Source organism: Pseudopodoces humilis, chromosome 5 (assembly GCF_049639895.1).
Source record: "Pseudopodoces humilis isolate 2021_Gansu_Grassland_sample_001 chromosome 5, ASM4963989v1, whole genome shotgun sequence".
NCBI classification, from domain to species: domain Eukaryota; kingdom Metazoa; phylum Chordata; class Aves; order Passeriformes; family Paridae; genus Pseudopodoces; species Pseudopodoces humilis.
The window spans coordinates 12,458,735-12,486,684 of record NC_142204.1 but is presented as its reverse complement, the minus strand read 5'-3'; the positions used below and the strand labels follow the sequence as shown (position 1 = coordinate 12,486,684).

The following is a 27,950-nucleotide window of genomic DNA, read 5'->3' as shown; positions in this document are numbered from 1 at the left end:
GCTTTTACCTAGAAAAAGCCTAGTTTTATCTAGTTAGAATCTTGCAGGTTCTAACAGCAGGCTCCATCTGCAGACCCCAAATCCATCTGCAGACCCTGATCTCAGCAGATCCTTCACAGCAGCAGTTCCGTCTGATGTTTGGCCAGTCCTTCTGAATTGTTCCTTCTTCCTCAGCATCCTTTCTTCAAGCTCCTCCCCTGCACAGCCAACCCACCCCTTTAATCACACTTTATTGGATATCACTGTGACTCATCAGGAGGGAGGACACTTGTAATCCCTTCTCCTAACAAAATATCTTGTCATGTTACTTCATTATGTGTAACAAGAATTCTTTGTGATGATGTCGTACTGTATTAGGAATGGCAAAGGGACAAAACAGATTCTCTCACTTTGGTTGCAAAAGAGAGCAAGTTTTATTCTTCCAGATCTTCTTTTTAAAACAGTTATGAGAAGGTCCAAGAAGGTAAACCTCTTATTGGTCATGAAACTAACACATCACCACCATTGGACAGTTAGGAACACCACCCCTTGACCATTTCTTGCAAGTAAACAACAAGGTGACAATACCAGCAAAGGTTGTTTTCCTTCTCTAAGGACTGTTTGGGTTCCTCCTTATGATTTCTCAGTCCAGAGTGAGAAAGCTGTGCTACTTAATTTCACACAGGCTCAGGCTAATGCCTGAAGCCTAAAAATCTGTTTGACCATTGTCAGTTCCCACATGATGATGACAGCCACAGGTCACAGTACCATCAGCAATTTTTGCATCCAGGTCTGGGTGACATCTGTGATGCCTTAGATACATCATCCCAAGCTCTAGATGCTCACCAACAGAGCTGTTTCAAAACAATAAATGGTGTCAGTTTCTTCAGAAAGAGCTTTCCAATGAGCAATGGGGTCTCCAGCCATGCCTGAATTGACTGAAAATGAGATGTACTTGTTCATTGGTACTTAAAATGCCCCTAAATTTGTGCTTAGTTCTGTCCTTTGGTTTGTTCTCATGACTGTCTCTCATCCAAGGATTCATTTCTAACCCTGACTAAAGAGAGTGCAGTTACTAAAATCATAAGTAAATATCATTCTAAGAACAGGTAGACTTTGGACTTGCCTCTAGCAGTAGATGCTGAGATGTCTCTAGAACAGGGTCATACTCAGTAATTCAGAACCATCTTGGTTTTCTGAGAGGATTTGAATCCATTTCTTCCCTTCATGTTCCAGCATAGTTCTCTAAATAACAGGCCACCTACAAGTCTTTAGCCCTACTAGCTGAGCTCAGCTCAAACAGGAGAGTACAAATACCATAGGGGAAAAGTAAGCTGTCATGGACTGCATGATATAGGATGGTAGTGATGTTATTCTTCTATTTCCTATTTCCCAGATCAAAATATTTGGATATAACCTTGAGAACAGACAGCAGGCTCCAGCATTGCTCTTCTTTCATCACTATCTTGTAATGCAGAAATATTCCTTCACTCGTGACTTGGCAACAACCTCCTCTTTTTTCTCTTTCTCAGCTTTTTCATGACTCTCTCCACTGTTAGGATATGGATGATGCTTACAGTACAACCCAGTACTCCCAGTCTGTGAATTGTGATGCAAACCCAGTGCACCACCACATCAGAAATTACTGCTTGTCCCACATGGGATGTCAAGCTGCTCCCTGTCAGAGATGTACCAACTGCAGGGTAAACTGAGAGGCTGGAGAACAAACTCTGGGCTCTGTGGCATATTTGATGAACCACCATATTTTGATGATTCTCTGAAGGCCTCCCATGCCTCCCTCCATCAGGAGGACACGTGGTGGATGAAGGGGAGTGGAAATGGGTCCCTACTTGGGGAGGTAATACAAATTCCCCCTGACCCCCATCATCTACCCAGGTGCCACTTCAGAACAGGCATGAGGTCCTGGATCTAGAGTGTCAGCCAGACGATGTAGAAGAAAATGGTCAGCACAGTGGGCCTCCCAATTGTGCTTCATATGTCTGACGGATCACCACCTCTGACATTAGAAAGAAAAGAAGGGTAGTTGTAGTGGGTGACTCCCTTCTGGGGGAAACAAAGGACCCTGTATGTCAACTGGACCCAGCCTACAGGGAGGTCTATTGCTTCCCTGGGGCCCAGGGATGAGAGACTTCCTGGGCTGATTCAGCCCTCTGATTATTACTCACTGCTGATACTCCAGGTTGGCAGTGATGACTTTGAAAAGAGGAGTGCCAGGGCAATTAAAAGGGACTTTAGGGTACCAGGTCAAGTCGTTGGTAGAGCAGGAGCACAAGTAGTCTTTTCCTCAGTCCCTTTGATGGCAGATACAAATGATGGAAGGAACAGGAGAGCTCCCATTATCAACCAGTGGCTCAAGGGTTGGTGTCATCAGCAGAATTTTGGGTTTTTTGATCATGGGGTAACTTTTATGGCACCTGGCCTGCTAAAACTGGATGGGCTCCATCTCTCTGTTAAGGGCAGAAGGATTTTAGCTCATGAACTGGCAGAACTTATTGAGAGGGCATTAAACTAGGTTTGAAGGGGGAAGGGGATGCAGCTGGGCTCTCTGAAAGGAGGCCCAAGGGTGGTAAGCCTGAGTTAGGGGTGAGATCAGCAGCCCAGCTGAGGTGCATGTATACTAATGCACACAGCATGGGTACTGAACAAGAAGAGCTGGAAGCCATGGTGCAAGAGCAAAGCTAGGATGTAGTCACCATCACAAAAGTGTGGTGGGATGATTCACATAGCTGGAGCTCTGCACTGAATGGCTACAAGCTCTTCAGAAGAGACAGGAAAGGGAGAAGAGGGGGAGGGGTGGTCCTTTATATTAGGGAAGTTTTTGACACCATGGGTATTGAAATTAATGACGATGAAGTTGAGTACCTATGGGTAAGGATTAAGGGGAAGATGTCAACAAGGCTGACATCCTCCTGGGAGTCTGTTATCCACCCAACTAGGAAGAAAAGGTGGACAAATTATTCTATAAGCAGCTGGAGAATGTTTCAGGATCACCAGCCCTTGTTCTTGTAGGTGATTTTAACCTACCAGATATCTGCTGGGAACTTCACACAGCAGAAAAGAGGCAGTCCAGGAAGTTCTTAACAGTGTGTGGAGGACAACTTTTTGTCACAGCTGGTTAGTGAGCCCACCAGGGGAGGGACTACATTAGACTACTTGTTTGCAAATAGAGATGGGCTGGTGGGAGATGTGGTGGTTGGAGACTGACTGGGGCATAGTGATCATGAAATGATAGAGTTCTTGATATTTGGTGAAATCAGGAGGAACATCAATAAGAATTTTACATTAGACTTCTGGAGGGCAGACTTTGGCCTATTTAGGAGACCTTTTCAGAGAGTTCCTTGGGAAGCAGCCCTTAAAAACAAAGGTGTCCAGGAAAGGTGGGTGTGCTTCAAAACAGAGATCTTGAGGGCACAGGAACAGACAGTCCTTGTGTGCCAAAAGGTGAGTTGATGAGGCAAACGCCCAGCTTGGATGGGCAAGGAGGTTTTGAAGGAACTTGGGAATAAAAAGAGGATGTATCATCTTCGGAAGGAGAATCAGGTTTTTCAGGAGGTATTTAAGGGGGTTGCTAGGACATGTAGGAAAAAAATTAGGGAGGCTGAAGCTCAGTTCAAACTTAATTTGACAACTTTAGTAAAAGATAATAAAAATGTTTTTACAAATATATTAATGGCAAAAGGAAGGGGAAGAGTAACCTTTGTTCTCTACTGGATGCGGGAGGGAACTTAGTAACTGCAGATGAGGAGAAGGCATTAATGCCTTCTTAATGCCTTCTTTGCTTCTGTCTTTAGTGGGAAGGTGGCTTGTCCTCAGGACAACTGTCCTCCTGGGTTGGTAGAGGGTGTCAGGGAGCAGGATGACCCCCTGTTATCCAGGAGGAGGCAGTCAGAGAACTGCAGAGCCTCTTGGATGTTCATCCATCTATGGGCCCAGATAGGATCCATCCCAGGGTGATGAGGGAGCTGCCAGATGAGCTTGCAAAGCCGCTCTCCATCATTTACCACAATCCTGGCTCACTGGTGAGGTTCCAGATGTCTGGAAGCTGGGCAATATGACACCCATTCACAAAAAGGGTGGGAAGGAGGATCCTGGTAATTATAGGCCAGTCAGCCTGACCTCAGTACCTGGTAATAGAGCAGCTTATACTGAGTGTCATCATGCAGCACTTACAGGATGGCCAGGGGATCAGACCCAGCCAGCATAGGTTTAGGAGAGGTAGGTCGTGTTTGACCAACTTGGTCTCCTTTTAGAGACCTCTCAGACCAGGTGACTGCCTGGTGGATGCTGGAAAGGCTGTGGATGTTGTCTAGTTGGCCTGCAGCAAGGCCTCTGACACTATCTCCCACAGCACACTCCTGGAAAAGCTGGCAGGCCTTGGCTTGGACAGGAGCACTCTGCTCGGTTAAGAAATGGCTGGATGGTCAGGCCCAGGGAGTGGTGGTGAATGGAGTTGCATCCAGCTGGCAGACAGTCACCAGTGGTGTCCCTCATGGGTCTGTGCCAGGGCCAGTTCTATTCAATATTTTTTTGATGACATGGCTGAGGGTATTGAATCTGTCACTAGTAAATTTGCAGATGACACTAAGCTGGGAGCGTGTGTTGATCTGTTGGAAGGTAGGAGGCCTCTGCAGAGAGATTTGGAATGGTTGGATGGATGGGCAGAGTCCAATAAGATGAAGTTTAATAAGTCCAAGTGCCAAGTCCTGCATTTTGGCCACAATAACTCCCTGCAGTGCTACAGGCTGGGGACAGTGTGGCTGGACAGTGCCCAGCCAGAAAGGGACCTGGGGGTACTGGTGACAACCGGCCGACCATGAGCCAGCAGTGTGCCATGGTGGCCAAGAAGGCCAATGGCTCCTGGCCTGGATCAGGAGTAGCGTGGCCAGCAGGAGCAGGGAGGTCATTCTTCCCCTGTACCCGGCACTGGTGAGGCCGCTCCATGAGTGCTGTGTCCAGTTCTGGCCTCTCAGTTCAGGAAGGATGTTGAGACGCTTGAGCACGTCCAGAGGAGGCAACGAGGCTGGTGAGGGGCTGGGAACACGAACCCTGTGAGGAATGGCTGAGGGAGCTGGGGTTGTTTAGCCTGGAGAAAAGGAGACTTGGAGGTGACCTTATCACTCTCTACAACCTCCTGAGAGGTGGGTGTAGTCAGGTGGGGGTCGGTCTCTTTCTCCATGCAGCAACTGAACAAGAATGAGAGGACACAGTCTGAAGCTGAGCCAAGGGAAATTTAGGTTGGATATTAGGCAAAAGTTTTTCACTGAGAGAGTGATATAGTATGGAATGGTCTATCTGGGGGGGTGGTGGAGTCACCATCCCTGGATGTGTTTGAAAACAGACTGGATGTGGCACTTGGTGCCATGGTCTAGTTAAGGTGTTAGGGTTGGGTTGGCCTCGATGATCTTGAAGGTCTCTTTCAACCTTGTGATTCTGTGATTCAAGTTCATCACTCACAGTACAAAATCTTCATGTTTATCTTCTTATTTGCAAAATGCTGTGAAAGAACCTATAGGTTTGTGAGGTCCTGTGATGAAGAGGCCTGAAGTGGTAAAAGTCTGTGAACAGGAACTGACAGTGAACAGGGATCAGCCAGAATCCTTTGTTTACAACAAATGAAGGAGCGCCAGACAAATTTCAGCACAAGCTGAAGAATTAGGAACTTAGAATCATAAAATAAGACTGGAATGGACCTTAAGGGGCCATCCTGTGTGCACTGTAGGATCAACTCTACTTAAATCATTATGAAGAGATATTTGTCTAATTTGTTCTTAAATAAATCCAGCAGTGGAGATTTCAATTCCTCCCTAGGTAATCTACTATACTGCTTCTCTATCTGTACTGCTAACAAGCTTTTCCTAGTGGTTTTTAAATCTCCTTGCTACATGCTAATTTTTTTCTCTCTTCTTTTTTTATTATTTTGTCTTTCAAAGATCAAGAGAGGGATTACTTCTGTCCTCTTTTCAACATAATTCAGTACAATATCATTTTATCACACAATATCTGTCACCCTTATTTGTTTAAGATGAACAAGCCTCTGTTCTTTCAGTCTTAGTTCCTAAATATTTTCTGAGACTTATAGAACCACAGAATGCTTTGGATTAGAAGGGACCTTAAATATCATCTTGTTCCACGCTTCTGCCATGGGCAGGGACATTTTTCACTATCCCAGGTTACTCAGAGCCCCAACCAGCCTGGCCTTGGATACTTCCAGAGATGGGGCAGCCACAGCTTCTCTAGAAACCTGTGTCAGGGCCTCAGCACCCTCACAGGGAAGAATTTCTTCCCAATATCCAGTCTAAACTTGCTCTCTGTCAGTGTGAATCAATTCCTCCTTGTCCTGTCACTCCAGGCTCTTCTCAAGAGTCTCTTTCTTCATCTTTCTTGTAGGCTCCCTTCAGGTACTGGAAGGATTTTCTGTGTATCTCTTTGTTCTTGTTCCTTTCTGGGCATTTTCTCATTGATCCAAGTCTTTTTTGAAGAATAATGGACATGTCTCTTGACATGACATCTTAAGCAGAAAATCATGCACTGTGCCATCTTCTGTCAGTTCTTGGTACTTCAGCAAAGCCCCAGAAGCTAGATCAGGTTTTGTTCACCTTTTATTCATAAGATTCATAAAGATGAGGATAAATTTGTCTGTAGAAAGTTACTGGCATCAGGTTTCAGTGATGTGCTGAAAATTATGTTGGAAAAGGGAGGATTGTGTCTGATCAGGTTAGACCAGAAGGAACCAGAAGTGGGATCACTTAAGAAAGCAAGAAATGGACAAGGAAGAAGCCCAGGAGTTTTAAGAGTTTTCAGACTAGATGGAGTTAAGTTATTGATTGTCAATCTTTTCAGGAGGGGAAGTTACAGAACCAAAGCAGAGAAAAAAACAACCATAAATTTGAAGAGCTGCGAAGTACTTTGTGAGAGTTATATCAAAATAAATGCCTTTGTGGATATAAATTTTTGTGGATATTGACCATAAAGCTTTCAGTAAATTGCTTTCTTTAAACACACTGGGCCAAATCTCTTGCTTCAGAAGAGTCACACAAGATATTAATTTAGTCCATTTATTTGTAAATATCTTGACAATGGCAGTCTGAGAAAGCAGACTTCCTAAGGTTTCTATGCATCTTTGCAGCTGGCAGCTGTACAGACTTAGAGAATTTGTGTTTGGACACCTGAAATCCACAAAAAGAATAGCAAGCATTGGGTACCAAGTGGAAAACAAATAATTGGGTTGAAAAGCAATAGAGCATCTGATAAACAAATGGGAGAGGGAAAGAAAAGAAACTCAAGACCAGAACCATGAGAGCAGACAAAGTCTTGGGAACACTGTGCATAAACACGCACAGAAACGCAGAATCATTTGGGTTCAGCCTTTGACTAATCCTCACCTTATCACCTAGACCAGAGCACTGAGTGCCACGTCCAGTCATTCCCTGGATACCTCCTGGGATGGTGAGTCTGCACCATGAGCAGCCCATTCCAGTGCTTTAACACCCCTTCCAGTGAAGGAAGGAATTCTTCCTGAGATTCCTCCACTCAATGTGCCTTGCCACAGATGTGTGACTGTGTTGCCCAATGAAAGAAGTTGTGTATATCATTCTGTTTCAGAGTGTGTAATAAGGAATATGGCCATCAATAAATCAGGAATAGAGGTAGGAGAATCCATACCCTCTTCTGCTTGATGAAGAAGTACAGATGGACTCTGATTAATGACGTGGGCAGTAGAAACTCTTGCCTTCCCATGAATCTTCAGAAATTGTATTTCCAGGATATTTCTGCTTTCATTTTTTTTTGGGTGGAAGAGTTTTTCCATAATTTTGCCAATGATCCTGTGCAAACTGAAATAGAAATGCAATTACGAAAGATGAAATTTTAGAATTTGGGCAAGAACTTGGAAGTCAAATAGATAGTCTGCATTAACTGAAATGCCAAGGAGTCTCCACTCACTGGTCTTGGTATTTTTCAAATAGTCAAGCTGTTACAGTGTTTCATTATAACAGGGAAGAACTTGGATGTCCGTATTCCTCAGGAACATCAACTTAAAATCCTGTGCTCTGTAAAATGTTTGCCAGCTATTTGAGTTTAATTGCAAACTAATTCCCAAAGTGTGAGTCTTCCTTTTGCTATTTGATGGGTTTAAAACCCACTGTAAATGAAACCCTTAAGGGAAGTCTTTGAGGTCACTGTGGATTACTGCCAAGACAAATTAATCATGAAGGTAGATTGAGTAAAAGAGAATTAAACAAAATTAAAAAGCAAGCTGACTTGGTGACATTAAATATGTTTGCAGATACATTCCATTCTCACCTAGCTTGATCTTGGTTTAACTTTGTTTTCTCTATCATGGTTTCAAAATTAATTTTGATCTGATCAATTTGATGGTTTCACCTTGTCTTCTACCTTGCAAATGATAGGAGCAGACTCCTTTTTCTGAAGTTTTAATAGTATCTACTAAACCACAAAGCATAAGATATTTTTGTTTGCTAAAATCCTCAAAGAGGAGATCTAATAAAATAACTGTGTAGCTCTCTCGGGAGAAAGTGTCCAGCATTGTTAAAAGGGAAATTTGTAGCTACAGTATTTTGTTTTGTTTCAATTTTCTCCTTTCTATATACTCAAGTTTCTTGTGCCAATGAGATCTTTAGTTTGGATTATTTTCTCCAGATGCATTATTTCACATTTTTCCCACAACAATTCTAATTTTCCTGTTGGGTCTGTGTTTCCAAATATTTTTAAAATTCTTTGTATGTTTTTTTATTAACCTTTTTCATTACTTTTCTTACTCTATCCAATGAATCTTCCCTGGCCTTCATTAAATTCTTACTAACACTAATTATTTAATTATCCTTGGCTAGCACTGCTCTTCTAAACAAATCCTTTCAATGTTATATTTAAGTCCTGTGTTTAGGAGGATGAGAATTTCATTAGGATAGTTGGGGAAGGAATGCTGAAGAATGAATGATGTCCCTCAGCTCTTTGGGGAAACTGTTTAGTACCAGTTATTTCTCCACCAAAAGATTACACATGAAGGCACACTTTAAACATGTTTAAAGTTGTAAACAGTAAGAACAAAGTCAGGTGAAAATGTCTTCGCTTTCCAAGAAGTTGGTAAAGGTGTGTGATTACATTTGTAATCACAAGACTCTTGATCCAGAGATGTGCCAGAAGATCCTGGGACTTTAGGACATTTTCTTCTTTTATTCCTCTCTACCAGACATATCAAAATGCTCTCATTGACTTTCATTTATTCTTTTTCCATTGTAATGACCTCCCTTGTCCTTTCTAGACCTGAATTTTCTTCAAGGCTCAAATTTTTTTATTGGTAGTCTTGATTCCTTGGGGTGTTAGGATGGGCCACTCAAAGGTTGGGTCACTCAGGGTGGTACAAATTCTTCCCTCCCCTTGGTTCAGAGAGGTTAAATCTGTCTTTATCCAGCATTACCCTACTAGGAACAGGGACTACCTCAAGGTCTTTGTTCCTCCTCCTTTCTAGTGACTCAGGAGATCCAGGTAGGTGAGCAGAGTTTACCAGAGATGTGCTCCTTGGAAAACACACAAGATATCAGGTGCAATTTACAAGGGTCTGGAGTGAAAGGACAAGGGGCAATGGCTTCAAACTGACAGAGAATAGGCTTAGGTTGGATATTAGGAAGAAATTGTTCCCTGTGAGGGTGGTGAAGCCCTGGCACAGGTTGCCCAGAGACGCTGTGGCTGCCCCATCCCTGGAAGGGCAGGTTGGATGGGGCAGCCTGAGATTGTGGAAGGTGTCCCTGCCCATGGCAAGGGGTTGGAATAAGATGATCTCCTTCCAACCCAGGCCATTCTGTGGTTCTGTGATATACACAATCCCACTTATTTGTATAGGAGTATTTAAATGGGTTGGATTTGAATTGCATAATGAACAAACATAAATAATGTAGCTATATTCTGCTACAGTTACCCACAAAATATGTTATCTGCCATTGAAATGGCAGCATTTGGTTGTTTGGTCCTAGCTTAAGGGAGCTTTAAAATCTGAGGCTAAATTTCAAAATTTAGTTTTACAGGTACTTGCCAAAAGCACTACCGCTGTTCTTGCTCAATGAAAGCAAAAAAAAGTATAAAATCTGTCTCTCTGGCAAATACAATCCCATAATAGAACCTTATAGTTTTGTTTAATTCTGTTTTATGTGCTCTAGAATATCTTTAATGACTGAATTCCTGTATACTTGCTCATAGATTTTAACACTCCTAAACTTATCTTCATGCTAGATAACTTACTCAAGCTTTTGGTTTAATTTTTTATTTAACAGACTTATTTTGAAAGTGATCTGAACTAAAAAGATTGTGATAATCTACCAGTGACTCCATGCTGACATATAAGACAAGCATCCCATTAATAGGGCATTCTAAACAAGTTGTGAAAAACGAGGTTCACTTTCTTAATAAATTATAAAAAGTTTAATGTAAACAAAAAGACAATTAGGAGACAGAGAAAATAAAGCAAAGGGTTAAAATGGCCAGGTGCCCTGGCACATTGCCAGGAACACACCTGGTATCTTGGGAACATTCTTCTTATCCCCTCCTGCTGTGAGGGTTTGATGCATATTCAAACTTTTTCAAGAAGTATTTAGCATGTCCCCTCCCTGGTTCCACCTTTTCAGAGCATGCTCAGTATGGTTTTTATTTTTGCTGATCATCATTATTTTTGAGTTTGATTTCTTTTTCTTGCAAGTGGTCAGTGTTGGTAACACTGGGCCCCTCGTCTTTCTGCTGATGGCAGCTGGGCTTCCTGTCCTTCCGCTGCCAACAGCCTGGTCCTGGCTGCTGATAACAGCCTGGTCTCCATGTCCTGCTGCTGGTAACAGCTTGGGCTCCACTGTCTTTGCCCTCTGGGGTTTCTGTGCTTTGTACTGAGGGACACCACAAAATTCCTTTACGCTTAAAACTTGTTAGCAAGAGAAAAAGTACATATATAGCCAAAAAGTAGTTAACATACAATATTCATCCTAATACTTGCAAAAGCCAATATCACAATATGGATTTATAACAAGTCCTTGGTGTGAATGACAAACTCTTCCCTAGACTTTTCACCCCCTGCATCCATTGTCACCATCATAAGAAATGTAAGGGTTTAAGTCCTTGATTTCTAATAATTAACCATTTTGCAGCAGAGAACAGCTGGGCTCTTTGTTCTGTTCATTCCACAGTTCCATCTTGCTTTGGGACAGCAGCTGGGTCATTCAAATTTTTATTTGTGGAAAACCTCCTTTGCATCAGTGTGCACTGCTTAGCTGCTCTTCTTCTGTTCAGGATGTTAGGATGGATAAGTCTGTTCAAGTGATTTGCAGTGAGTCTGCCTTTATTTACAGTATATGGCTTATTTTTTTGATAACTCCTTTGGTCTGTCAAATCTGGGATAATTGCTAAGGTTCTAATTTTATTTTTTTTTTTTAATACATTCCATGTGTTTGTCATGCATGTTTGTAAAATTTCATTATCATTTTCTTTCTAAATCAAAGGGAAATTAAGGAGATATTGGTTCACATTATTTATTCTTATCACACTGGATCATTATCTACAGAGGCTTAATTGGATGGATAGTGGATATATGTGTATATGTCTGAGGCAAATCCTGGAGACCACTCTCAGGGAAAATTCCCACTGATGTCAACATGAGCTTTGCTTGAGCAGAAATTTCATGTTTTGACTCTTTGTTTTCAGAATGGGAATTACCATTTTCTACTTGGAGCACTCATTTGGCCTCAGAGTACCTTGGCTCACTTGGCTTTCAGTAAGTGTCTGGCAGCTGCACTGGAAAACTTCCAGCATCCTAGGATTCAAATCTATCCCAACATGGACATTTGGCCTTTGTGAAGTCATCACAACTATTTCTAGCTTATTGTCCTAAGTGTAGAACTCTTCCCATTTTCAGACAAAGAATTGATTCTGAATCACACTCTTCTTACAGCTGAGTAGAATTGTCCCTTCACATCCACGGATACATGGGTCAGATATCCTGAAGTCTGGACTGTAAAGAAATACTTTGTGCAAAATACTCATACCAGGAATATCTACAAAAGGCATTCCATGGAGCTCTGTGGTCTGTTCAGTCAAGGGTAAGGTGACTTGGCAGATTCCAGTTCCTGCTATTCCAATCCAGGTGTAGGTGTATGAGAGGCAGTTAAAAGGACACTGGAGTGTCTTACTAGAAAAACTAAAAATAACTTGGCCAAATTTGAGCAGAATATGTACTCAGAGCAAAACTGTCAATAGCAAAAAGTAAGCCAGTATACAATGTTTTGTGTGGTATTTATTTTCTTTATTTCACCTTGTTTTCATTCAAAACAGTTTTCAAAAGTTGCTCTGACCTCTGGAGGCTGCCCTTCATGTCTCAGAATGTTTTGCTTAGCAGAAAATAAGAGAAAAAACGAAAAAAAACCAAATAGAGGTCTGCAGTAGCATAGTATATTTAGATTTCCTCAGTTTCTTACAGCTTCATTTATCTCCTTTCCCTACTTTGATCAAGCTGTCTCCTGTCATGTAGCCATCCATGCCAGGTGTCTTCATCCTTTCTTCATTTAAGTCTAAAAATGTTTGTCACATCCTATCTCTGAATCTTTATGTAAGGAAGCTTGGTAGCAAATAAATCAACACAAGCTAGTAAAAATTAAAAAAGCATCAGGATACAGGTGTTGGCTGCAGCATCTTTAAATGCTTATTGTTGTACCTTTGTCCTTTCCCCATCCTGCTTACCACCATTTTCGCTGCTAATCAGCTTTATTGATGTTAGAGTTTACCCGTGCCTCACTATTTTTTGGAATTCCACATGTTGTCCAGAGGAAGGACACCAAGAGGATCAGAGGGATGGAGAACCTCTTTTACAAGGAAAGGCTGAGAGAATTGGGATTGGTCAGCCTGGAGAAGAAAAGGCCTTGGGGTGACCTCATTGTGGCCTTGCAGTACCTGAAGAGAGCCCACAGGAAAGACGAAGAGAGTCTCTTGACAAGGGCCTGGAGTGACAGGACAAGGGGGAATGCCTTCACACAGAGAGGAAGTTTAGATTGGATATTGGGAAGAAATTGTTCCCTGTGGGGGTGGTGAGGCCCTAGCACAGCTTTCCCAGAGCAGCTGTGCTGCCTGATCCCTGGAAGTGGTCAAGGCCAGGTTGGCTGGGGCTCTGACCAACCTGTGTAGATACCCAGAAGAGAAGTGTCTACTGTGTGTGTCTCAAACACTGATACTGGGATAGCCAAGGAGCTAGCCAAGGATTGTTGGTAATCACAGACAAGTATTGTTGGTACCAGCACACCAGGAGGAAGAACAAAATGTGAAGGGGGACATGTGAAGGTAGAGCAGCACTTTTCTGGGGCAACCATCTTGATCAAGTCCACAGATGCACAACAAAAAAAGTGCAGGAATCAGGCCAAGAAATGGGCATGGACTGTAGGGGGGATCAAGACCACCAAAGATCCCTGAAAGACTGGCCCACTTTCAGAAAGGTCTGAAATGATGGAGGGTTCATGATAACTTATTTGCATGGGAAGCAAGAAACTTATTTTCAGAGGCAGAAATCCACCCTTAAAAGGGTACCCCCAGCAAGCCTAGGTGGCACTCCTTGGGATCTTGGACAACCCATCACCCCATGAGGGATCAACACTGGAATTAGGGCTGCTGATCTCTTTCTCTCTCTCTCTTATCTCCTTTTCTCTCTCCCCTTTCATCTCATTCCTTCATCCAAATCCCACTGACATGTTCTTTTATAGTAGGTTAGGGACTACATACCAATTTCCATGCCAAGTGTGTAATCTATCATTAAATACTTATGATTTTTTGCAATGCCTGTGACTTTTGTCATTCCTTACGACCAAAAGCATTTACACATCACAGGGGAAGGTATCCCTGCCCATGGCAGGGAGGTTGAAACGAGATGTAAGGACCCTTCCAACCCAGAGTATTCTGAGATTCAATGATTTAAATGATACTTTGGCGCAGATGTGACCATCATTGCCTGCTCAGAGTGCCCAGCAAATTGGGAACTGCAGCCTGTGGCAGGCATGATTGCAGGGATCAGTGGAGTTACAGTGTCTATGCACAGCAAGCAGAACGTCATCGTTGAAAGGCCTGAAGGCAAGATGGCAACCATCCGGTCATTCGTGGTAAGGGCTCCCATCACCTTAAGGGCTAGGCACCTTCTATCCCAGTGGGGGGCTTCCTTACACATTGCCAGTGGGAATTTCTGACTGGCGCCACTGAGGACTGTGCGCTGCTATCTACCCCTCGGCTCACTTGGAAATCTGAGGACCCAGTCTGGGTTGAGCAGTGGCCCCTCTCAAAGATGAAATTGCGTGCACTAGAAGCCCTAGTTGAAGAGTAGCTTGCCAAAGGCCGCATCATTGAGACCACCAGCCCTTGGAACTCCCCAGTCTTTGTGCTGAAAAAGCCTGGAAAAGACAGGTGGAGACTTTTTACATCATCTTCACAAGATCAACAATGTCATTGAGGACATGGGTCCCCTCCAGCCTGGCCTTCCCTCACCATTGATGCTGCCTCGAGACTGGACTCTTGACATCATAGACATCAAAGACTGTTTCTTCAGCATCCCACTGCATCCCCAAGATGCCTCCTGCTTTGCCTTCTCCATCCCCTCTCTTAACAGAGAGGCTCCACTCAAAAGATATCATCAGCTTTGTCTACCTCAAGGCTTCAAGAATAGTCCAACTATATGCCAGTGGTACGTCGCTCACATTCTGTCCCTCATCTGGAAGCTATTCCCAGATGCAATCATCCACCACTATATGGATGATATCCTGGTCAGTGCATCAGAAAAGATTTATTTGGACAAAGCGGTTAAAAAGACCATTGAAACTACAGAGAAAGCAGGATTTGAGATTTGTGAGGACAAAGTGCAGTACACCAGCCCATGGACTTATCTCAGACTCCAAATTTGTGAAAGTACCATCGTACCCCAGCAGCTCACCATCCAAGATGAACTAAAGACCCTGAGAGACTTGTACAGTTTATGTGGGTCCATCAACTGAACACATCCCCTGATAGGAATTACAACAGAAGACCTCGCCCCCCTGTTCCATCTTCTCCATGGCAGCAGAGAACTGGACTCTCCACGTGCCCTCATACCAGAAGCCCATGATACCATCACCAAAATCCAAGAAGCCCTGTCTTCACACCAAGCCCATCACTTCGAGCCCAGCCTGCCTTTCCAGTTTGTCATTTTGGAAAAGGCCCCCCATTTCTATGGACTGATTTTCCAATGGGATCCTCAGCTCAGAGACCCTCTACTGATACTTGAATGGATCTTTACAAACAACCAGCCTACAAAAACAATTACCACATTTCAGGAAATCTTGGCACATCTAATTAAAAAAGCCAGGACCTGCCTCCACTCTTTTGCAGGGTGTGATTTCACATGCATATGCCTGCCACTGACTACCGGAGACCTAGAGCATTTGCTCCAGACCAATGAAAAGCTCCAGTTTGTCCTGGATAGCTAAACAGGCCAAATTTCAATCTGCATACCAAAACATAAACTTTTTAATGCGGCCTTTAATCTGACCCCAAAATTAGTCCAAAGCAGGACACCTCTCAAAGCTCTAACTCTTTTTACAGATGGCTCAGGGTCATCCCACAAGTCTGTGATGACCTGGAAGGACCCCAAGACCCAAAAGTGGGAATCTGATGTCCAAATAATGGAAGGATCCCCACAGATAGATGAGTTAGCAGCTGTTGTCAGAGCCTTTGAGAAATTCAAAGATTTAATTTGGTCACAGATTCAGCTTATGTTGCTGGTATAGCTATGAGGGCAGAACATGCTTTTCTCAAAGACGTTTCAAATCCAAAATTACACCAATTGATCTCTGCATTAACTTGTTTTATCTCCCACAGAAAGCAACCTTACCATATTATGCATGTGAGGTCACACACCAACCTACCAGGTGCCATCATAGAAGAGAATAGGAAAGTGGATGCATTGGACATGCCAGTGGATGGACATGCCAGTGGAAATGGCTAATGTCCCTGACATCTTTGCTCAGGCAAAGTTGTCACATGCATTTTATCACCAAAATGTACCTGTCCTCATCAGAATGTTCAAGCTCTCAAAAGATCAAGCAAAAGGCTATTATTGCAACATGCCCAAATTGCCAAAATTACCAAATGCTGTCTATGGGTACCGGGGTCAATCCCCGAGGCAGTAACAGCTGTCAGCTGTGGCAGACTGATATGACTCATTTTCCATCTTTTGGAAGGTCTAAATAAGTGTATGTGTCAGTTGACATGTTTTCTGGAGCAGTATTTGCATCAGTTTATGTAGGAGAAAGTGTCACTCACACCATCAAGCATTTTCTTCTTGGCATTTGCCACTCTGGGAGTCCCAAAAAACATCAAAACAGACAGTGGACCTATGTCTCTTACAGGTTAAAAGAGTTCTTCAGTGAGTGGGGAATAGAACACAATAGAGGCATACCTGCAAATCCCACAGGAAAATCTATCATAGAAAGGACTTGTCAAACCCTCAAAACAGTCCTCCGTGAACAACGGAGAGAAGCAGAAATTACATCCCCTGTCGAGACACTTTGTAAGGCCCTCTATGTCATTAACTTCCTAAATTGTACAGCATCTGAGCCTGACCCTCCAATCCTTCGCCACTTCTCAAATTCAACCCAAGCTAAGCTCACTGAGAAGCCACCAGTGCTAGTAAAAGACCCAGAGACTCATCAGGTTTGTAGGCCTTTCCAACTGATTACCTGGGGAAGAGGCTATGCCTGTGTCTCACTACCATCTGGCCCAAGATGGTTCTCAGGAAAAAACATAAAACCGTATCTAGGCACTGCAAACACTGCCCCCATGGACACTAACAAGAATTCTCCTGAGTCAAATACAAGACCTCCACAAAACCAGAACTGCTCTGCATGGAGACTGCAGTGTCACCGAGCATCTACAAACCAGAGAGAAGATCATCCAGTCACCCAATAGCAGACAAAACAGAGAACTGAGCAAGATGTTCCCTCATCAGTCAAGCCATAGGCCAGACACAGCCTGGTCACAAATTGCTGCCTAGTTTATATGTTGTTACCCCTTTTTCCCTAAAAACCCTCATGTCCCCCTTCCTCAACCCTTGCCAGAACCTCCCTAAACCCTATACCTACCTCCCCCATCTTCGGCTTTTAGTAAATAGAAAAAGGGGGAGAAAGAACAGATGAAAGGGATGAGGGAGAAAACCCTAACCCTCCCTGCCCCCCCCCCCAAAAAAAAAAAAAAAAAAAACCAACCAAATTTTGTTATCAGAAGCCACATCCCTGCCCAAAGATGAAAATTAGCTTCTTGGTCACTGGGGACTAACGGGATGGGTGTCATCTTTAGTTAAGGGGACTTTATGGATTTTTATTGTGATTATTATTGTCTTACCTATCTTCTCATGCCTTCTCTGTTGCTTCAAATGAGCTATAGGAAATGCCTTTTTACTAAATACAGAGACAGGAGTTGTGGAGGAAGCCCAGTCCTCTGACAGGCATTCTCCCTGGAGATATGTCCCCTAAGACAAGACAAAACCACCTAGTCACAGTGACTATGCTGTGGACCCCTTCCTGCTTCAGGACCCCATGTTATCTCCCTGTTAACTATTGGTCATTTTATCCTGGTCTCAGACCATTGGTCCCCTTCCTGATTCTCCCCTTCCCTATAAAAACTATGGCTTTTGCCCAGTTCAGGGTTAGATCATCACTGCCCCCCTTTGCTGAAGCCTGCATTAAAGACTTTCTGTGAAATGCTACATGGTGTTCCCATCTCTTGTCTGCATTGGCTGGGGTAACCCCTGAACACAGCTGGCTGGGCTGAACAGAGCTGATCACTGCAGGAGCAGAAATCACTTCTAAAAGAGCTGATCACTTGAAGCCTCTGGCCACGCTCCTAAGGGTTACCCCTGGCTGGAAACTGCCTGGAAACCCTGGATGGTGGCTCTCTTACCCAGGATGTCTATCTGGGCTTGTTACCGGCAGAAGCTGGGGGTCGGACAGACCCCCAGGCCCAGAAGCAACACTTTATTACATACCTTTTGAATGCATTAGGAAAATCTCATTATCAGGATAATAAATAGTTTGGAGGTATCACTGCATTTGTAGTCTCATATGCAACAGAGAATGGTGAGGATTGTGTCTGCTCTGGTGAAAAAGTTACAGATGCAGAAAATTATACCACCTGTATCTCTCAGGGTATTCTGGTAGAGTTCCATGTAGGCTCCATTCTATTGCTTATGAGGATTTATTAATTTAAAATGTTTTTTGTTTTCTTCATTACTATCAGATTAATTAGAAAATGTTAATAACCCTTTTTTTGGATGGGCCTGATATACAAGGGTTGTAATTATAGTAAAGAGGGATGACATGGCCAATGCTGTAGGAATAGACTTTTTTTGTGGGAGATGTCAATCCAGATTCCAGCTCAATGAATTCAGAACTTGGTGGGGATGAGAAGACGCATGATAACTTTCCCTTTTATGAGCTGCTCACTTGAAAAGCCTGGTTAATTTTTGTCACCTTGCTTAATTTATGCTCTAATTTGGGAAAGAAAAATATATTTTGCAAAGGCACATTGAAAGTTTATTGATTAGGGAAGCTGGGCCAGATCTGATAGCCTAGTCCAAAAGTGTGTGGAGGTGAATCATCTTGATGGCTTTGTTTGTGAAAAAAAAAATGTGACCAAAAATTTTGGGGAATTTCCTCTTAATCATAATCACATTTGTTTGTTTGTTTTTGTCTTTTTCAGGAGCATCCCAGGCCAGAGTATGAAACCAAACTGCTGCAGAAAAAGCTGAAAAATAAAAACATCACAACAGAAAATTCAAATGAGGTGAGATGCAGCTTACTCTTTTAATTTATGTGGAATTTGTGTTTTGTTATGTTGTGATTATATTTTTGTCTGTCTCTCAGAGGTTGCAAAAGGCACTTTTTTAGTGCTCTTAATTAGCCTTTTGAGTTGGTAGATGGTGGTGTGGTGAAATGCAGGCCTGCAGTTGCCATTGTAGGGCTTTGAGGTCATGTCTTTCAAAGTAAAGCAATTTGCATAGAAATGGAGTTGACAGGTGGTTCAGGATCTAATCTGTAGAGTAGTGCCTGATTCCCAAGATAATCACTACAGAATTCTTACAGCAATCCCTCAGAATGCCTGCACTTTCTGCACAATGAAAAAAGCAGCTTTTATTATGGTGATTTCACTTGCAAAGGTAATCTTGGTGTCTTTAGTCCTGTTGCAGTTACACAGCTGTGAAGTTTTAATGGCATTTCCAGGACAAATAGAAAAATAGTTGGTAGATCATTTTCAGAACTGAAGCGGGTTCAGGATTTTGATGGCTATTTCAAACTTTTTTGAACAAGCCCTTTTAAATAAATCTCCTCTTGTAAACTGTTGACTTGAGATCTATTTTTTAAACATTCACAAATTCTGTAGTCTTGGTCCATTAGGCTTGGTTAACCATTGTTCATTCCCTGCATTCCACGTGTGCCAGAAAAGTCTAAACGTTCCAATACCATGTACAACTTCCAGGGAGAAAAAAAAAATTTAATTTGCTGGTTGAGAATCAGTACCCAAAGTGAAGAATTTTCAAGTTTTCAGGTTTGGTCCAACAAATTTAGCTTGTGGAAGAACCTCATTATCCCTTTCTTCTGCTGACCAGCATTGTAAAGTGTTTCCAGGGAATCTTTCATTTCAGTGAGCCTGCCTTTCACCTGTTGTGCTGAACCAAACTCCACAGAAGATCATGGAAAGATTCTCAATTATTTTAGTGGACTTTTGATATTGCCCAATAAGCAGAGACTCGCAGAACGTTGTGGAGTCTTACACATTACCCAGCTGTCTTGGCCTTCCAAGTGAGGAATCAAAGTAAAAGTCCAGTAAAAGAATTGCTCTTCAGCTTTTTTTTTGGCTTAAAGTAAATGGGAACTGGAAACAAGTCAGCCATTGATGCTCTAGAAATAATTATAAAATTAAGGTAAAACAAAAAGAAACAGAAAAAAACCCAAACAAAAATCCCCCAAAACACCAACCAAACGAGAAAACCCCACACTAAAAACCAAGAAAGAACCCAAGAAGAAATGTTAAATGAATAGGTGGAAAACAAGGAACAATGTAAAGGTCCAGCATTACAAAAGTCGGAAAAACTCCTTTCAGACATCAAGAATGAAAAGGCTAACATAGAATATTTTTTGTCAAATTGCTTTCTCTGCCAATGTGGATGGAAAAAATACTGAATTTCTGAATTAGTGTTCCCCAAATTACTGAAATACATTCAAAGCAACTGAGCAGTTTTCCATCAGTGAACATTCTGCCTACTAATTCTGTCCAGCAAACAGCACATTAGTCTGGGGTGGGAAGATGTGTTGCTCAGACCTTTGTACGTCAGTGCCGTACGAAATTATGAGAGCAATACATTTTGATCTGAGAACTTCAGAAGAGGAAAAAAACTAAACGTAACAGTTAAATTAAACTGTCCTAACTGTGGAAATGCACCATTACATTTTGCTTTGGAAGACCCTGAAAAGCTAGATATTAAAAGTGATGAGTATTTAAGACTGCAATAATTCTTCAGCCTTATTTTTAGAGGTTCCAGCCTTTTCTTTTTGCAAGATCAAGCTCAGGAGATGTTGTGTGGCAGGATAATATAAAGACACAGGTTTCTGTGAGGTCTCTGGCTCAGTATTTCTGTTTTGTTGGGTGGAAGCCAGGGTACAGAACTTTGTCATGTTACCAGGGCAGACCTAGTAGCTGGACAGGCATCAAAGCAGACATGTCTCTGTAGTTACAGATTCAATCCTCCTAATTTCTTGGTTTATTGTGAATACAGAGATGTCTGTGAGGTCTCTAACTCTTCATGTCTTGGTTGACAGTCTAATGTCATGGCATAAGTCTCTGTGAAGTTTTCTGCTGCATATTTTTAGCTAACTAGTGTAAATTAAAGGCATATCTTTTTTATGTGTGGCTGGTCAACAACTGTAGTGTGCTGTGTTAATATCAAAGGACTGGCTCTGGCACCGCTGCCTATAACTTCTCATTACTTATCTAACATGAAGTCAGAAGTCTCCAATTCAGCAGCTGTGGCTTGTTGGGATAGAAATGATGCCAAAGAATGGCTATTGTGAGAATACAGGTCCAGAGCTTACTTAAAGGCATGTATTTCTATAAAATTGCTGGCTTGTTTCCAATATGTTAATTCCTCTGTTCCAGTGAGGAAGTGACTGGTTTTATGGCAAGAACCAGCTTTTGTGTGCAAAGATCTGTGTACGGTGCAATTTTTTTCCTTGTCGTACTCCAGCAAGGAGTTCCTGTGAAGCTAATTGGGTTATTTTTTGCAATGAAGGGACAGGGGTTTGGTTAGGGGCTGCTTTTGTGATTGCAGAAGAAAGGTGACACCACTTACATCCTCTCTTAAATGATAACTTGGGAATACTGGTTCAGAGGAAACCAGCACACAGTTTTCCCTCTCTGCTGTTCAAGTCATTAACTTTAATGAGTGCGGAAGATGCCCAGCACCTGTCAGGGCCAGTAAACATATGAGTCACTCTACCCAGGCAGCAAATTCCAAATCAGCCTGATGATCCTGTCAAGACGAAGTATGACACATCTAATGTATTACTTGCCCAGTGGGGTTTGTGTTCTAGAATAACAGCCCTCATACAAAACACGACTTGGTGTGTTTCCGCTACTGGAATAAGCAAAGAACAAAATTTCACCCTCCACCATCCTATTCAGACTGTTTGAATAAATATTTTATTGGTTATTCAGAGGGTGAGAAGGCAACTGTGAGGGCTCAATTCAGAGCGCTTCATGAAAGACTGGTGTGAAATTACTGTAACAATAACACCCTAAGGTTCTATTATTTCAGGAGAGAATTAATTTACAGCTAAAGAAGTTGAAACATTTGTGTGAAATGCCTCAGGTTAAGTAGCAAATAGATAAACAGACAGTCCTTATGAATTATGACATTGATTTTAGAAAATGACAAGTTCTAAGGGACTGGTTTAGGAAATCTGGAATGATCTGCCTTATAGTCAGTACTACTGTTTCATTCTTTATGGTCACACACTATTTACAAGGACATGTAGTGACAGTGTAAGGGGGAATGACTTGAAACTGACAGAGAGCAAGTTTAGATTAAATATTAGGATGAAATTCTTCCCTCTGAGGTGCTGAGGCCATGGCACAGGTTGTCCAGAGAAGCTTGGCTGCCCCATCCCTGAAGTACTGAAGGCCAGGCTGGATGGGGCTCTGAGCAACCTGGGGTAATGGAAAATGTCCCTGCCCACTGCAGGGGGTTGGATCTGACTGATCTTCAAGGTCCCTTCCAATCCAAACCATTCTATGATTCTCTAATAGAAAGGCTTGCAATGTATAGCTCCTTTATTCATGTACATCAAAAGACATTTTTGTCCTTGCAGCAGAGATAAAGGATTATACACACATGTATGAATGCATGTGTCTGACAGTACATTCATGAAAATATGGCAGATGAAAGCTTTGTAATAGAACAATTTATAGTATATTTTGTTTTTCTTAAATGAATGGTAACACAGAAGATGTGGATAGAAATATATAATGAATAGGGTTGTTATTGTATGTGGAGAATGTTAATTGAAAATGTGGTGGATATTTTCTAGGTTCTGAGAAGTTGCTCTTCTCTCTCTGCAGTAGTGCCATCCTCAGTGGAATTACACAGAGGTCAGGAAATGAAAACTGGTGCTGTGCCTGAAAACATGCAAATGGGGCTAGAGCCAGCTCTCACTGGAGCTGATGGAAAGCCTTCCAGTTATTTCTGTGAGAGATACATCAGGCCCTGACTCCTTTTCATTAAACGTCCAGCTGATCTGGCAAACATGATTCAACACAATGTATATATATAGAGGTATATATATATGTATGTGTGTGTGTGTTCTTATTTTTCCTATTTGGCAGGAAAGTGAGTAACTCATTCTACATACTTCTCAAGGAAGATTTTCTTTATAGAAGAAAAAGGGCTTGTCTCTTGGCTTGTGTCCTAACTTGGAGAAAACCCTAGGAGTAATAGAATCTGGTATTCTGTCTTTCCTTTAATTAATTTTAAATATGATATTGGCAGAATCAATTATTTAAATTGTTAATTCAGCTAGTAATTGAAACAGAAATATTTCTTCCTGAACCATTGCTTCAGTTAACAACTGAATTAAAGCAAGCTGGTTTGAAGAGGAGGGTCTCTGGTGTAAAGGATGATACAGAAAAACATGAAGTAGAATTGTACATTTCTAATACTTTATATATCTATTTTTAAAATTTCAACATTGCAAAACATGGAAAAATAATTCTTGCTATAGGTTGATTCCTTACCAGTGTTCCATAAGCAAATCTCCCACAAGGACTAAAATCCCTTTCAGATACTGGAGCTGAACTCTTCATTAAGCAAGTCCTTGATAAGATTAACTAAAGAAAAAAAAAATCTCTTATTATTTTATATATTAGCTGAAACTCTGTAGAAGAAACTAAGATAATTGGTCAAAAATACCAATTTCAACTATTGGAATTATAAAAGGACTTTAAGTATACCCACAGTTCTTTAACCCCTAATATTTTAGCATTTATTGAATCATATTATTAGTATGATAAACCCATCAGTTTGATACAGTATTTCTTAAACTGGCCAGTGTCTTTCTGCTCTCTTTCATGTTTTTGAGAAATATCTTTTTAAGCATATGGGATAGTTAGATGAATATGCAGTAAACAATTTTTTTTTCCTTTTCAACTTATTTCTTACATCATAAACTTTTGAAAATAAAAAATGACTGAATGAAAATAGAAGAATGGCTGAAGATGAATGAGGACAATTATGATTATACTATTACACAGAGATTTAATCCTCTTTTTTGTTATAATTATGGTTCTTTTAATGTTTATTTGAGTTCTAGGTTATGATAGTTTTATACCAGAGTATTCATAAGCAAAATTTATGACTTCAAAGGAGTGTTGACATGGTCTTTCAATGTGTTGTTTAGATATGGGAGTTCTTTAATTTTAGAGTATATGGCATGTGTTCAAACCTTCTCACTGTTGCTGTCTTGGAATCTGGTTATCTTTGTATGGCGTTGTACAAGAAATGCAACTAAAAATATCCCACTTGCTCCCTGTTCTTCTGAAAATCTACAGTGCAATTTTCTCTTCTGTCTCAGACAGATGAACCCATGGTATGGCCACAGTACTGTGTTCCTCTGTTTACAATTTTATTCCAGACTTCAGTAGGAAATATCTCTTTCTACACTCTCAATATGAAGTAGTAGAATGCTTAAAAGTATACTATAGTAGAATATTCCAAGTTGGGAAGGCTTTCAGGATTTTATGTATTCCAAATGTACTCCTGTTGAAAGGTCTGTTCTCAAACCTTGTTACTCGGGATATTACCCAGTCAGGCTATGTAAATCTCCAATTTTCCATCTTTCTGGACATGCCCTGACTGTCCTCATTGTGTAAAAGCTTCTCATTATATCCAGCCTGAACCTCTCTGCTTTCAGTATAAGCCTATTGTCTCTTGTACTTCCAGCATTAACCACTGTAAAGAGCCTGGCCTTGTCTTTTGATGAGTTCCTTACCTGTGCTGAGCAAGCCTTGTTCCTGAGTTTCTCTTCCTTGGACATGTTCTCTGCCCTTGACTTACATAAGTAGTGCCATCAATGTTTTCTACTGGGAGGCCCAAAGCAGTATTTTAGATACAGGCTGATGAGTGCTGCAAAGCTGGGGTAATCGCTTCCCTGGATCCACTCACTGACACAGCCCAGGTGCTGTTGGACTGCACTGCCAGGGCACAATCTTATTCATCTTGTTTTCTGCAGACACCACAGGGTCTTTTCACTAGAGACAGTTCTCCTGCAAGGAGTTTTCTGTTTCAAAGGCATTTGCTCTTTATAAAGTTCAGGAGGTTAGTTGAGACCTGTTCCTTCAGTCAGTCCAGTTCTCTCTGGAGGGCAGCTGCATGCTTAATAAAACTGACCATCTCTTGATCCCACCCCAGCCTGATGTTATCGTGCAGGAGCAAGAATTCCATCACCTCCTCCTGGTCCTTTCTGTAAAGCAGGGCAGTTCTAGGATGACCACACCATTACTCCAGCTGTTACAGGTTTCCAGGCACACTTATTGACTAACACCCTCTGAACAAACCATGGAACTCACCTTTTGCTGAAGTCAAGGAAAATGGCATGGGCAAATCTCTTGCCCACAGGTCCAGTCATTTTCCTCACAGAAAGCAGCCAGGTTGGTGCAGGAATGATTCACCCTTGGTAAATCCAAAATGAATCTTCACAAATACCTACTTCTCCTTAGTATTTAGAATGGGTTTCTTCACTTTTCAAGAGACCAATATGAGACTTATTATGATTCCTTATTTATTTTAATTATTATTTTGTCCTTTCTGTGAGGATGGATACAAGATTGTTCTTTCTCCTATTGTCATGGCCCTTCCCTGATCTCAGTGTCCTTTCAAAGATGACAGAGAGCAACTTGCAATAAATTATCCTGTTCATCTATCTTCCATTCTTTTTCTTTGAAGTTATAAGTAAATTAAATCACTGCTTGTCTTTCCCAAAGGAATATTTTTTTTTTTTTTGCGTAGACAGCTAAAAGGTGTTAAATTAGGAATACTGGATGCTTTTTTATTCACCTGTTGGAGTCTGAACAGCACAGATTAGAGCAAGGATTTTAAGAAAATGGTGTCTTACACTTGTAAGATTCTTTCTGCTAAAAAATTTATAAACAAAAATAGTGGTCTTTGTTGGAAGATTGGAAGAGTGTTTGGAACCTAGAAACTAGAGAAGGCAGGGCTGCTGTTTACTGCTCTTATTTGTGTAACTTACTAAGATTTTGGCTGAAGGAAGCATTCTTTTTTGGGCAGTGCTATAGCTTGCATTGTTTAATTGTGGAACTCTGACCCAAGCATATGATTAAAGTTAAGCACAGGCTTCAGCATCCTGGATACAGATACAATTAAATGCTTTTTCTGAATTGAGGCCTAAGCTTCTTATCGACAGCATTCAAGATGATGTAGGTCTTTCCGATTAAACAGAGTGGAAGGACTAATTTCTATAGCTTCTATTCATCAGTACTTGAAATTAATGGGAGTTCTGCATGAGTAAGTAACATAGTCCTTAAGTCTGCACTTACTGATTTGTATTGTACCCTGTCAAAGACTGTAATAACAGGTTGGAGGGCCACAGCAAATTTTCAGTAAGTCTGAAAGGTTTTGATTTAATGCACTAGAAAAACTAGTCAGAAAAATAATTAGAGTATTCCTGTGAGCTGGTAAGAAACTCCTGTATCTTGGAGTAGATATTTTACCTTCTGTTGAGCACATTTATGGGTAAATTTCATGCTATTTACCTTCTATAGAAGCCCAGATTAGGGACAAAATTTACAGAATTTGGCTATGTAAACAACAGTCAGTTGAGTCAGTTGCCAAGAATTTTTTATTTGTTGCATACTGAAATCCTGTCTACAATTTTAAAGAAATAAACTGCATTTACATTCAGTTTCTTTGGGCATCCATCCCACAAAGATTGAAATTCCACAAACTCCAAGTTTAAGGAGCTAAGGAACTCAGTTTGAACTGCTCCGTTTTTGCAGATATTACCATGCTTGATTAAAAAAAAAAAATTTGCCTGTTGATCTGCTGATTTTTGTGATTCGCTTGATTTAGGGATATGGTGGCATTGTATTTAGAAGTCTCTTCACACTGTGATATTGCATGTACTAAATAAACTTGACACCAAGGGCATCAGAGGGATGGAGCAGCTCTGCTGGGAGGAAAGGCTGAGGGAATTGGGATTGCTCAGCCTGGGGAAGAGAAGGCTTTGGGGTGACCTCATTGTGGCCTTGCAGTGCCTGAAGGGAACCCACAGGAAAGATGGAGAGAGACTCTTGACAGGGGTCTGGAGTGACAGGACAAGGGGGAATGGCTTCACACTGACAGTGAAGAAGTTTAGATTGAATATTAGGAGGAAATTGTTCCCTGTGAGGTGGTAATGCCCTGGCACAAGTTTCCCAGAGAAGCTGTGGCTGCCTCGTCCCTGAAAATGTTCCAGGTCAGGTTGGATGGGGCTCTGAGCAACCTGGGCCAGTGGAAGGCGACCTTGCCCGGGCAGGACAGGTTCGAATGAGGTGAGATTTAAGGTCCCTTCCAACTCAAACTGTCCTGTAATTCTATGATTGTAATTTGCCCAGATATTTTGTGGAGTCTCCATTTCTAGGGATAAGTAAAGCCTGACCAGACAGAGGCCTGAGAAATCTGCTCTAAGTAACCCTGCTCTAAGCAGGATATCGGACTAAAATGATCTCCTGAGCTCTGTTCCAACTCCAATGTTGTGCAATTCTGTGGAATGCAGGAATGAAATGATTCAAACAAGTGCAGACAAATTGGTTTGACCACAATAGGCATATTTTGAAAGAAAATATAATTTGAGCTTTACTAGAAGTGCTTGAGCAACGGGACAAAATGTAACTTGGGTTTACTAAAGGCAGATTGATAACCATGCCATCTAAATTTGTGTATTTGATTAATGATATAATGGATTCCCTTTATGGGAAATATAGTGTACTTCAGTAAATCAAAACTGTACTCCACAGGGGAAATATAATGTATTTAGTAAGTTATTAATCAATATCTTTCACTGTGACTGACTAGAAAAGTGTGCGTAAGAATTTTCATTTCAGAGAAAGAGAAAAATCTGATTTTCAAGTAGCTGATTTGACAATGCCACTACGGTGCCTTCTACCCACTGCTGTTCAGTGCCCATCTTTCTCTGCTGTCCTTGATATCATGATTTTCCATCATATATTTTTTTTTCCAATTTTTTAAAAAGGTTTTACAGAGTTGGGAATATCTTCCTTGAAGAAATATAATATATACAGTGTGGGAACCTTTTCAGGTGATCTTCATTTTGTGCGGGTCTAAAGCTTTA

The 27,950-nt window shown here is 41.5% G+C and overlaps 1 protein-coding gene across 2 annotated transcripts in view; it reads left to right on the top strand.

Moving 5' to 3' along the window:
• The window catches only part of ANO2 (anoctamin 2), a 159,204-nt gene that overhangs the window by 64,943 nt on the left and 66,311 nt on the right, over positions 1-27,950 (top strand). For both annotated transcript variants that reach the window (XM_088055431.1, XM_014261219.2), the window contains one exon: positions 18,754-18,837. In XM_088055431.1, coding sequence (XP_087911557.1) covers positions 18,754-18,837 — 84 coding nt within the window. The remainder of the gene's footprint in view (positions 1-18,753; positions 18,838-27,950) is intronic.